Raw genomic sequence first — 12350 nt, 5'->3', positions numbered from 1 at the left:
TCTCTGGGTGAGCTCTGGGGACTGGTCCTTTGCAGACTGGAGAATAGGACGAGGAAGCTGCCGGGGGGGGGGGGTGGGGGATGGGGGGGTGGGGGGGGATAGGGAAGGACACAGGGTCGGACCTAGAGGCAGCCGCCCCAGTCTCCTCCTACCATTGGCCAATTCCATTCAGACATTGCACATTTTGAAAATAGATTTGCTTTTATAATAAAAGCGTAAAATAGATCTGTCTTAAAATAAGTCTGTCCTCTCCCCTTCTTTGGATCAAAAGGCATGGGGTGTGGCCACAACGTGCTAGGTAGGAATGGCGTGGAAAGTGAAGGGGAGAAAACGGGCCTGGGCAGGAGTTCTGGGAAAGGACCAGACATCCAAACAAATATATATATTATGTATATATCTATAATATGTATAATCTTCATAAAACATATATTAAGGCATGTAAAGCAACATAAAGAGCCAGCTTTATGAAACAGGAGGTGAGAGCGAGGTGGCAGGCGTTAATCCTTGGTATTTTACATGTAGTTCTAAAGATACCACTTTAAAAAAGGAGAGACGGGCAAAGAAAGGAGGAGGCATGGAAGGCCCCCGAAGAGCCGTTTCTTGTGGGTGGAGAAAGGTGCCGGAAAGAGAGAGAGGGCCAATCCCGCCCACCAGTGTGTAGGGGAGGGAAAAAAAAAACAGGTTTGGGGTGCTCGAGCTGTGCTAAAGATGGGAAATGTAGCCAAAGGTCACGGTCAACACCTCTGCTAAAAGTGAAGTGAAATTCCCCAGCCTGCAATCCCGCAGAAGCACGAGAATATCCTAAGCACCTAGAACAGTGCCTGGTACATAAAAGGTGCTTGATAAATATTTGTTGAATCAACTGCCATCTTTACTTGCATATGAACCAGTAACTGTCCCAGCCGTGAAGGGGTGGAGAAGACTTGGCGGCAGATAAAGTAGTCGTTCTTGGGAAGTCTCCGGGCATCAGCTCTGGCAGAGAGAAGGCCCAGGGGCCGAGGTTTTTCCAGCTTCACTCTCTCCCCTCCCTCCTCTCTGGCTACAGTCCTCGAAGACGAGCCGCAGAGGAGGAAGAATGAGCTTTGCTTCTGTGTCTCCTCCACTGGCCTCCCTGGGTAGGTGGATTGTGAGACAGCCAGGCCGGAAGGGAGTCCTTCCATACAGCCTCATCCGGACGCCTGGAATGCGGGGTGGGGTCCTAGAATCTGGCCTCCCAGATTAAGGCTGTGCTACCTCTCCAGGGCACTCGCTCAGCTGGCCCACAGCCCATTCCAAGGGGAAGGGGGACAAGGAAATGTCCCGAACAAGGTTAGGAAAGGCCCCAAGGCTGACTACACCCTACAGAAGACAGGTCCTTCTCTTGGCCCCTGAGCCTAGTAGGGGGAGGCAGACGCTAGGCCCAGACCTAAGAAAGAGCCATCTTCCAACCTGCTCACCCACACCAGCATCCCCACACCTTCGTCCCCACGGCCTCAGGCCCCCACATGCTTGCTGGTGGGTCCTCCGGGAGCCAGTGTGCGGGCAGCCCGCGGATCTGGGGGACCCGGTGGAGGAGCGGAGCTGACAGTCTGGCACTGTACTTGGCACGAAGCTAAGGCTCCATCCTGGGGAAACCAATCCCGTACCCCCTCTTTGCATCTCTGCCTTGTCCTTTTTCTTGCAAACGATTCCTGCTGCTTCCTTGTCCTCCCTCCCACTCGCCTCCAACTCTCCCTTTCTCTCTTCTACCCCTTCTCAACCTGCCCTCAGACGCTGCACAGACCTGCGTGCTGCTCTCTACCCACAGCCAGCACTGTCCCCTCCGGGAGCCGAGGAGCCTCTCCCCACGTCTTGTCATCTTGTCTTTGGCTCAAGCAGGGTGGTCAGTCTCCACTGGACCCCCAAGGAGCACCCATAAGCAGAGATGTGTCAAAGCCCTGGGTACAGCCGGGGCAGTAGGGTGGGGCTGATGGGGGAAGGACATGATGGCAGGTGCCGTCCTCGGTGTCAAGAGGGCCCAGAAGAGGCAGCGTGTCCATCTTCCCCTAGTCCTAACCTAAGACGGCTCAGGGCGTCTCTCCCACCAGGGCATCCTCTTCATCAGGAAATGTTCCAGTAAGGCCATCACCAGCCCGGGCAGGGCCAGGCCTAGCTCCCTGTGACTTGGGCACCAGACAGGAGGGTGCTCCCTGCCCGCCCTCTCGGGCCCTGGCCGAGGACCACCATCTGAGTAGCGAGGGGCTTCGGGGCCGGGCGTGGCGGGCGTGTGGACACTGAGGCATCCTCTCAGCGGCAACCCCGGCCCCCAGCCTGGCTCCCTGCAGCATTCCCACGGGAGCGCAGGCGCGGGGGGCCGGGGTGGGGGACCAGGACCTCGGGGGGCAGAGGCGGCCTTCAGAACGTGGCTCTGTGCAGCTTCACGGCGTTGGCCTCGGCCAGGGCTTGCACTGGAGAAAAGAGAAACGGGTCAGAGAGGTGCTACCCAGACGAGAACCGACTCCAGCCAAGCTTCCCCGGGAGACAGAGGTCTCTTCCTGTAGAACCCTGCGGAAACCCGCCCCACGCCCCCAACCCTGAGAGGGGGACAGATGAATGGAAGTCCGTGTTCTTTTCCACCTGCCTGGTACTGAGCGGCTGTGTGCGAGGGGAGGGGAAGATGCACAGCCTTTGCTACCGTTTCCAGTGTGATTTTAATTTACAGGAAGATCTGGGGGTGACCTGGGGGCTTCCGAGGCAGGACCGCTGTGCATCTCAACAGGTAGAAGGCTTGTTGGCCGACAGAGGGACAGCGGGGGCCTCAGCTCTGTCCCTGTCTGCTTCTGGAGAAGCAAAGCCTGCGGGCACTGCGGTACCAAGCAGCGGCCCTGCCAGCCGGCGCCAGCCCAGCACTGCACGCGACGCCGGAGGGCTCAAGCAGGTGGAGGGAGGGGAGGGAGCGGCGGGGGTGGGGGGGGCACTGGGGGTGCGGGAGAAGCGATGTTGGGATGAGGGGTGTGGATGGCTCACGGGGGTGGGGGGCGGGGGACCCACTCCCCGCGGTGGATGAAATACAGAAGAAAAGTTCTTACGTCAGAGCTCAGACCCGCATGGTATGGCTGCTGTCGGTGCCCCGTGGGGATTCAGACGATAGGGGGTTGGCTGGTGGAGTCGGGGAAGCAGGGGAGGTGGGAGGGCTTGGGGTGGCACATTGCACTGGAAACAGAAATGAACAGGGAGGTGAATAGGGGTGGGTGGGGGTGGGAGGGGTGGGTGGGTGGAGGTGGGTGGGGGAGGGGCGGGGAGGCGGGGCACCCAGAGCAAGCGAGGCCCTTCCCCAGGCGGCGAGCCAGGCAGGAGGCAAGCAGAGAGGGGAGCTGAAGCGGAGCTGGCCTCGTTCCCGGGCGCCACGGAGGAGCACGGGGTCCCCGGAGGAGACGGGGCGGTTGCGGGCTCTGCTGAGAACCAGTGTGACCGCGGCCGAGGCCGGCCTCTCTGGGCGGAGGCTCCACTCCCGTCCGTGCAACGGGGAGATGGCACGGAGGGGACCAGCGACGGCGCCTTATACACGGTGGTGTCGTCGCTAACGATGATGATGAATAGTGCAGTAAAATCACACTAGCCCAGATCGTCAGGCCCCCATCTGACGACTGGATCCAAGTTGTCACCGGGGTGGGGGAATCCCCTCCATTTAAACGGAGGCTTCCGGCAGGGTTGAAGTGAGCTCCGTGAACTCAGACCAGCTCAAGGTCTTGGAAACACGGCCCCGCTATCACCGGGGAACCCCCTTCTCCTCAATCCAGGAAGGGCAAACTTCACCCCCAAGCCAAACAAATCATTACAAACCTTAAAGTGGTGACATTTGAATTAATGGATTTTACTCTAATTATCATTATGATGCCATGCTGAGACTAGCCAAGTGGAAGGGCAATGGGAAGGGGGGTCGTATTAGGAGGGACCAGCTCTGTGCGGGCTCCAGGCCCCTGGGCACCCCTGTACGGCTGTGAGGCAAGGAGACTGGCAGACAGAACATCCTCACTTGGCCTCAGAGGAGAACCAGACCTCACCCAGGGTCACACTGTTTCCTTCAAGAGAAGGATCCTGGCATCGAACTTCCTAGTCCCTTGCTCTCCACCCTGCCCTGGACCTCATCACCTTCCCTGCCCTCGGCGCAAGAGAGGGGGCCGGGGCAGCTTCCACTGCATATATACGTACACCCACAGTTGTATATAAGACCTGGAACTTTCTCGTGAGCAGGAAGTTGTGTCTGCCCACACACAATACATAGTTTGTGCACAGGATCCGATAATACCTCCACACGTGCTGCAAACATCTCAGATATGTGTGCGCGTGCACTTCCAAATCTGTTCTCTTCCACGTGACCCAACACACGTGTAACTTCACATACAAACACACTCACAAACGCTTTCGAAACACACAGTTGTGCGTCTGTCTGTATCGTAGACCCAATGGTTAGTTATGTGGCAGCTTCGACTTCTAAAATAGTCAAAAAGATGGAAAAAAAAAAAACCAGGCAAGGGCTATTTCAGGAAAGCCAAATTGATGTTCCAACGTGCATGCAGTGAGGCTCTTACACTTATTCATAGATGAGCTCCTTGGAATCCAGTTACTTTCATTTCTATACAATTCTTTTTTTTTTTTTAATGTTTAAAAATGTTTTACTTATTGTTGAGACAGAGAGAGACAGAGCATGAGCAGGGGAGGGGCAGAGAGAGAGGGAGACACAGAATCCGAAGCAGGCTCCGGGCTCTGAGCTGTCAGCACAGAGCCTGACGTGGGGCTCAAAGCCACGAACCGCGAGATCATGACCTGAGCTGAAGTTGGACGCTTAACCGACTGAGCCACCCAGGCGCCCCAATTTCTATACCATTCTAATAGGTGTTGACCTGCTGGGTTACTACCCCATGGGAGATCAGAAGCAGGGAAATTAGGGGAGAGAAAGGAATCAAGAGACCTACTGACAGCTAGAAGAAGACACAACTGAGGAGGAAAAAGTCTTTTGCAAAATTAGATACAAAACCTTTAAAAGTGTAACAGTTTGGGAACATTTAGCATTGCTACAGTCTGTACCAACTATAGCCTCTAAGGGCATTCCCTTCAACAGATCCACAAAATAAGGATATTTACAATGATACTAAATTAGCAAGAGCAAGCAAAATGGGTTATGTTAAATATAACTTCCTTAGGAAGGCAGAAAAGTACAAAATACATATCAGGAATGTACGCGCTGCAATAGTTAAAATTCACATATGTAGCAGCTATGGATTGGACAGATGTGATACTGTTACTGTGTGTCCACAAGTACTACCCCATCTGCATGCATAAATAATTGGTCACGGGGTGCCTGGGAGGCTCGGTCGGTTGAGCGTCCGACTCTTGATTTCGGCTCAGGTCACGATCTCATGGGGATCAAGCCCCATGCTGGGCTCCGAGCTGACATCACGGAATGTGCTTGGGATTCCCTCTCTCCCTCTCTCTCTGCCCTTCCCTGCTCACACGCTCTCTCTTTCACAAACAAATGTCACACGTGCTCTCTCCCACCCTGCACACAAAGATACATCAGTACTGCCACGTGTACATATATACGACATACACACAAGTGCGTTTTATCATTCCCGATACTGCAAAAAAAAAAAGCGCCAATCGCACACAAACACGTACGTTCGTAAACACCACCTCCATCCTTATATTGTACGCTCACCTACGCATATGTAACTCCGACGGTGTACCGAATGCCACCTGTACTCATAAATAATGGTCTCCACACCATATCCGTAGACATCTTGCACACGTATACACTCACGCCTCACACCCGAATACACACAGATACGTGCGCCTCTGCAAACACCACCCGAATACAGACACCGCACGGGACATCGTGCCACACACGCATATTAAAAATTGTCACGTCTTCCCATATACACCATTCTTGAGTCTGCACACAGCGGGCACACTGACAAGCGCTCCAGCGCTCGTTACTGACCACACGCCCACGCTCAGGCACCACGCCTCCATCCTGTGCACGCCGCCCTGCTATTATGGCCCCGGGCCCAGCCCTCAGGTCCCGGGCTTGGACCTATGCCCGCACGGCATGTGCCCAGGGACAGTCCTCGCTGTCCCTGGCAGAGCAGCAGCTCTGGGAATCTGGGCCACGAGCCAAGGGGCAGGGGGGACAGTGGGCTTAGTCTGAGGTCTGGCCCCGCTGTGCCATTTTTTAAATAGTTGGGGTTTTGGCAAAAGCGAAGTGATAGTTTGCTTTCAGCGCGTAGACCCTGAAATGTAAGCCGGTGTCTATCAAGAGGGAAATCTGATAGGCTGGGGTGGGTTCTGTTTTCATGGAACCTTTGGCTGGGAGACTACAGCCGAGAGAGCCAGGGGCTGCGGCGAAGGCAGAGGGAAGTTTTAAAAACAGTGTTGTATGCTCTAACCCTCGAAACAGGAAGTTGCCTTCTGCCCAGAGCATGGGGAATTTGATCTTTGGAAGATTCAAGTTCACTTTACGGCTAAACTACAGAGAGGTTAGCTAGAGGCCTCCGTGCAGCCAAACTGGTTTTGCCGCCCTTGGCTGCGGGATGGGGCTGTCTGAAGCCCGTCTCTTTCTCGTGTCCTCGACTCCAGCCCAACTGACAGCTTCTTTCTGAAATACCGCCCCCCCCCCCACCCCGGGCAGGGGGGGGTCTTCCTCGGCCACCCATCTAATGTCCCCTAGACTCTAACTGCCAGTAGGTTCTTCCTAAGGCGTACTCAAATCCCCCTTGTGGTAGCCGAAAACCCTCTGGTTTCTAAAAATATCCATATTTAAAATAGTTGGAAAAACCACAAACAGACCCTACTTCTCCTTCAGCTATTGCTATTTCAATGAGCCACGACCACCGTCACCAACGCCACCACGACGACACCTGGCTAGCATTTATTGAGCACCGACGAAGGGCCAGGCACCGCGCTAGGTGCTGAGCATTTATCGTTGACATTCCTTGCACCACCAGACAGGTATTTTGACTTGGATTTTACAGAGGAGATGGAGCCTCAGAAAGCCAGAATTCAAACCCCTCTTAATCACCAGCACGAAACGCCATGCCTTCCACCGGGCTCCTGGCCACAGGCCTGACCTCGCCCAGGCTACCGTCCCTGTGGCCAGCACCCCTGTCTCTGCCTCTGCCTCTTCCTCGACCAAAGCCCTTGTAACCCTGGCATCCTTCCTGGGCCTCCCTCTGGACTGGCCCTCAAAGTTCTTCGTCTCTGTCCTCACCACCTTTTGTCTTGAGGAGGAGGACGCGCTCCGTCCCCCCCAGGCTTCATGACATAATCGCTGTCTTGGAGCCTCGTCCGTTCTTCCTGATTCCATTCTCACCTTCTCTGGGGCCATATCTCAGGCTGGCTCCGGCCTCACCGTGTCCACCTGGAACCCTCTTGCTTTCGGGTCAGTGTGAAGTCCACTTGTCATGCTCATCTTTAATGAGCAGAAAAGTGGGTTCGGGTCAGGAGCCAGGCTGGTGACTGTATCACTCTCAACTCTGCGGCCACCTAGAGCGTCTCCACCTTCCCATGTGCACGCGGCAGGAAAGGGCCATGAAAGGAGGCCCTGATGCCTGGCCCTCACTCCATGCCTATCACTCCCAACCAGACTCAGTTATCACCTTTTGGCTGTGCCTTTCCTCGAGCTGTCCAGGGGGTGGGGGGGGGGGGGGGGCTCGCTTGCTTCCTGAGTGGCCTCTGGCCATTCCTCTGCGGAGCTGCTGGGAGGGTCACCATGGCTCTGAGCTCCTGGATGCAACTCTGGCTCCTCTGCACCCCACGGAGCCTAGCACAGTACCTGGTGCTCAATAAATGCTTATCCTGATCTTGACGGTCTCTCTGTCCCTGGCCCCCTCGCAGCACTGAGCTTCCTCCCCTGCACCTGGTCAGCCGGTCTCCCTGGAGGAGCGAGGCCCGGCCCCTCTCACCAGACAGCATGCGGCCCCTGCGGGAGGCCTCGGTCGCCAGGGCACAGGAGATTTCAATCCGCTTCTCCTGCTCCTGCAGCTGGCTCTCTGAGTCCTGGGGCACGTCCACAAGGTCCCCCTCGCCGACAGGCACCACGTTCTGCATACTGAGGAGGCACAGACACACAGACATGGAGTGGGGGGCGGACAGGACGGTCCCATTGGCTTGGGGCGGGGGCCTGTGGACTGAGGTTGGCAGGGTGGCCGGAGGCCTGTGTATGGGGTGAGTGGGACCCTGGCCGAACACATTTTGGGGCCCCTTCCTACAATGTTTTAAAATGAATCAGAAGGTTCAGGTGAACATTTAGGGCGGCCTCGACGAGGAAGAGAGGTCACCAGAGGGCAACCCATCAGTTTGTCTTGACGACAGCACGTGCCTGCACCCAGCTGTCTTTTTGACCCCCGACGGCGGCAGCGTCGCGGCCCCTGCCACGGGCCCGGGCCTGGTCCGTTGCCTCGAGCCACGGCCTCCACGCACTCTCCGCCGGGGAGGCTCAGGGCTCCCACTGGCATGGGGTGGGGTGCTGGATTCGGTGGCGCTAATGTCCCAGGTGCCCTGGGTGCCTGGGTGGGCAGATGTCGTCGAGGTTCACCCAGGCCTGTTACCTGGACTTGGCAATGAGCGTCTTGATCCTCTCCACCTTCTTCTGCTTCTCCTTCAACTCCTCGGGGCTCAGGGGAGTATCGGGCTCCAGGTCAATGTACCGTTCAGGGATGAGGACTTTGTCCGGCGTGGACAGCTGCGGAGGGACCTGTGTCACCACCCCCATCCCACCCCCTTCCAGGCTTCCTCCCCCTCCGCCCTCCCGGACTTCACTCACCTCCTTATTGATGTCCACGTCATAGTGCTGGGGCTCCAGCTCCATTTTGCGGAGCCGGGCGATCTCCTCCCTCGGCGTCTCGTAGGCCTGCCCACCAGGCTCCTCTGCCCGCAGGGCCGCCTCCAGGTTGGAGATGTCCACCTCGTGGATGCTGCGGTGACGGCGCACCTAGGGGACAGCACCGCCGTGACCACACGGGGCCCCTGTCCTGCTGTCGGCAGCCATTTCCCCTGCTACCCGTGTCTCCAGACAGCGCAAAACAGGCCTGTGTCCTCCCTGCTCGTCACGCCCCATCCGGCCACCGCCCCGCGGCCCCACTGCCCGGCTATGTTCCTTCCGTGCTGCTTGTCCAGAGCGGGGACGCCTGCAAAGGCCCAGCCGCAAAATCTCATCGATAGGTCTCGTCAGTACTTGGTACTTCCCATCTGGCTGTAGCCTGTGTTCCCATTCTGTGCCATACGTTTTGGGCAGTTGATTAGTGTGCCTGACACTGGCCTTCAGTTGTTGCGTATCAGACAACCTCCAACCCACCAGGTAGAATGCAAGCTGGCTGAGGGTGGGACTTACGAATCATAATTTTCCTGTATTTTTGAAATGTGGTGGAAAGAAAACTTAGGCAGATGCCTGGGGCTACTCCCAGCTCCACACTCAATACCTGTGTGGCCCAGGAATCCTTAATTTCTCCTGACTTTGTGTCCCTGTCTCCCAAACAGGGGTGATAATTCCGAACCTCGCGCTGCTGAGGGACCCGAATAGAGCAACATGAGGTTTGGGAACGGTACCAGGTGACAGGGTGGCATCGTGATTATCTTCAGTATGTATCTTTCAATACATAGAAAATGCTCTAGAAATTGCGTGAGCGATGCCTCTCTCTGGGCGGTGAACTTCGCACTATTCTGTGTTAAGTGAATTGTGTATACTTCATTTCCACTAAAGCAATCAACGCATTCTTTGGGGGGGGGGAGAGTTATTTTTCTTTCAACGCACAAAAAGGAATACTTGTGGCAGTGAATCGTCTGCCTAGTGGGGAGAAGTCTCCCCCCCCCCACCCCGCCTCGTTCTCCCTAGGTGCCCAGCTCGGGCCCTTCCCAGCCCCTCTCCCAGTGCCCCGCACCCAACTGCCCCGGCCCAGGCTGGTCACCCACTGGGAGTGGACACTGTTGGCAGATGCCGGGCCAGGCCCGTGGGTCGCTGCGAGGACATTACCACTTTGTAGGCGGGCCGCGTAGCAGGGTCGGGGGCCGGACTGGCCGGGAGCTGCAGGCTCCTTCGCTTCTCCTTCATAGAGCCGCTCTGGTGCCTCCGCATGCGGTCGATCTGTTCCTCCACACTCATCTTGACCTTGCCCTCGCCAGGAAACACGGCACTCTTGGGGCGCTCCTGCTGCAGGGGGAGAACGGGGCTCTGACACGTGCCTCGTCTGCCCTCCCAGCTTCTTCATCTGCCCTAATCCCTTAGATTTCCCTTCTCTGGGAAGCCTGTCCATAGCGGGTTAAAGAATAGCCCCTAAGACATACGTCCAGGTCCTAACCCCCTAGTAACTGTGAATGTGACCTTATTTGGAAATAAGGTCTTGGCAGGTGTGATTAAGGTAAGGATCTCAAGAAGAGAGCATCCTGAATTAGAGTGGACCCGAAACCCAATCATGGGGGTCCTTACAAGAGACAGAAAAAAAGAAGACGGCGTAGAAGGAGATGTGAAGGCAGGAGTGCCTACTAGAGTGTTGGGTCTACAAGCCAAAGAACAGCAAAGATTGCCTGCAATGCCCGAAGCTAGGACAGAGGCACTGGACGGGGTGCTCCCTCAGACCCTCCAGAGGGAACCAACCCTGATGATCTCGATTCGGGACTCCTGGCCTCCACAACTCTGAGAGAAGAAACTTCTGTTGTTTTAAGGCCCCAAGTGTGGGATGCTTTGTTAAGTTCCTGGCAGCCCTCGGAAACACATCTACTACCTTAGGTCGGCTCATCTGACCCTGATTTTTGCTGGATTTGTATTTCATTGCTGGCACATTATAATAATTTTGTTCAGCATCCTTCTATCTTTCCCATGAATTAGGGCCACGGCAAATTTGAGAATTGTTAGGAAGATCAGAACAATGAAAGTAATCTGTATCTTCCTTGTCCCTTGTCCCTCGATGTGGCTTCCTGAAGGAAGGCTTCTCCAGTGGAGCTGTTGCCCCCTCCTACTTGTCCTGCCTTCCTCCTCCCGCCCGGGGTTTCTTGATGGTGGACACATGGGCGGACACGGAGAGGCCTCAGCCCAGCTCAGGCCCACTCGGGCCTCGGCGCCCACAGATCGTACTCACCCGGGAGGAGAGTCCGTTGGTGAGCCCATCGGCACTCCTCCTCACCACCCTTGACGGGGTTACCTCTTCATCGGTGGGCGACTTCGTCCGAGGGGGCACAATGCCAACTGTAGGGAGGCAGAAGAACTGGTGGGCCTCCTGGAGAAGCAGGAGGGCAGACACACAGGGGAGCCTGCGTCTAGAGGCGGCTCAGTGCCACCTGTGGCTGAGATGAAAAGCCGAGGATGGGTGGGCACTCAGTCTTCGGTTGTGATGAGCACCTGGGCCGCTCTCCGACTCTTGGCCTTGCGTCTAGGGGAGGATGGGACAGGAAGTACCTTTGTTGAGAGCTGTCTGCTTCTCTGCCTCCGCCTCTTGCCTGGTGGGCACCAGGTTGATGTCTCTGGCGGTGTCCAGGGGTGACGTCTGGTGGGGGTCTTTCTTGCTTTGCTCATAGCTTGCCTTGGGCTGGGGAGAAAAAAGGAGGAGACGGTTGGTGCCCTAGGGACTGCTGAGGATTTGGCCCCCAGGGGTGTTTCTTTGTTTTGCAATGGCTGGAGCACAGACCCTTGAAAACAAGGGATAAGGAAACTCTAAGTGAGCCAGCTGGGAAGCAGGCAGGGGTGAGATCGAGCCTCCCACTCAGGCCACCTTAAGGCTGGCCAATGCTGGCTCATCTTGGGGAGTGAGGGCTCAGGGCTTCCAGGAGGCCCTCAGCAGAGGCCCATCAGGGAGGCCCCTCAACCTGACCAGTCCTTTTGGCAAACGCCAAGAAGCACAGACTCTGCTGTAAGCCAGAGAGGAGGAATGGCCAGAGGAGGGGTCTATAAGGCCGAGGATCTCTGAGGATTCTGTTGGAATCGCACCCAAAACTTAAGCAAAAGAACCAGCTGGGCTTTGGTACCAAGATTCTGGGCGACGGAAAAGTGTGCTTAGCTTGAGGGCTCGCAGAATCATGAGACACGAAGGGGTTTCAGATACCACCTGCACCCCCTTTCGCCCCCATCGTGCAGCTGAAGAGTCTAAGTGTCAGTGTGGTGCACACAGAAAGACTGGGCCAAAGGCCAGAAACCCCGGCTCTAGTCCAGGGAGAGAGCACAGGTGAGCCCCATCGCCTCCCCTCATCTAGAAAGCGTGGCCTGCTTTGCCCCCCTCACTGGCAGCCCCTCGGGGCGGTGCAGATACGGCAACTGAGCCAAGATGGAAATACGGTTCCCTGTTTTAGGCACAGGACTTTCTACTCACCGTGCAACCTCTTGCCAGCCTAACTGTACCTCTCTCCTG

At 56.3% G+C, this 12350-nt stretch overlaps 1 protein-coding gene across 1 annotated transcript in view; it reads right to left on the bottom strand.

The window, feature by feature from the left end:
• Positions 1-381: 381 nt before the first annotated feature.
• Positions 382-12350, bottom strand: part of PLEKHA6 (pleckstrin homology domain containing A6) — a 143542-nt gene continuing 131573 nt past the window's right edge. Inside the window, 8 exon segments of the mRNA XM_086693104.1 lie at positions 382-2426; positions 3048-3171; positions 7920-8065; positions 8565-8698; positions 8780-8947; positions 9986-10162; positions 11088-11194; positions 11405-11534. Of these exon segments, the coding sequence (XP_086549230.1) occupies positions 3056-3171; positions 7920-8065; positions 8565-8698; positions 8780-8947; positions 9986-10162; positions 11088-11194; positions 11405-11534 (978 nt within the window). The 3' untranslated portion in view covers positions 382-2426; positions 3048-3055.

This window comes from Puma concolor, chromosome E4, assembly GCF_028749965.1.
Source record: "Puma concolor isolate L17-30 chromosome E4, mPumCon1.1.hap2, whole genome shotgun sequence".
In the NCBI taxonomy this organism is placed as follows: Eukaryota; Metazoa; Chordata; class Mammalia; order Carnivora; family Felidae; genus Puma; species Puma concolor.
This window is presented reverse-complemented; position numbering and strand designations above follow the sequence as displayed.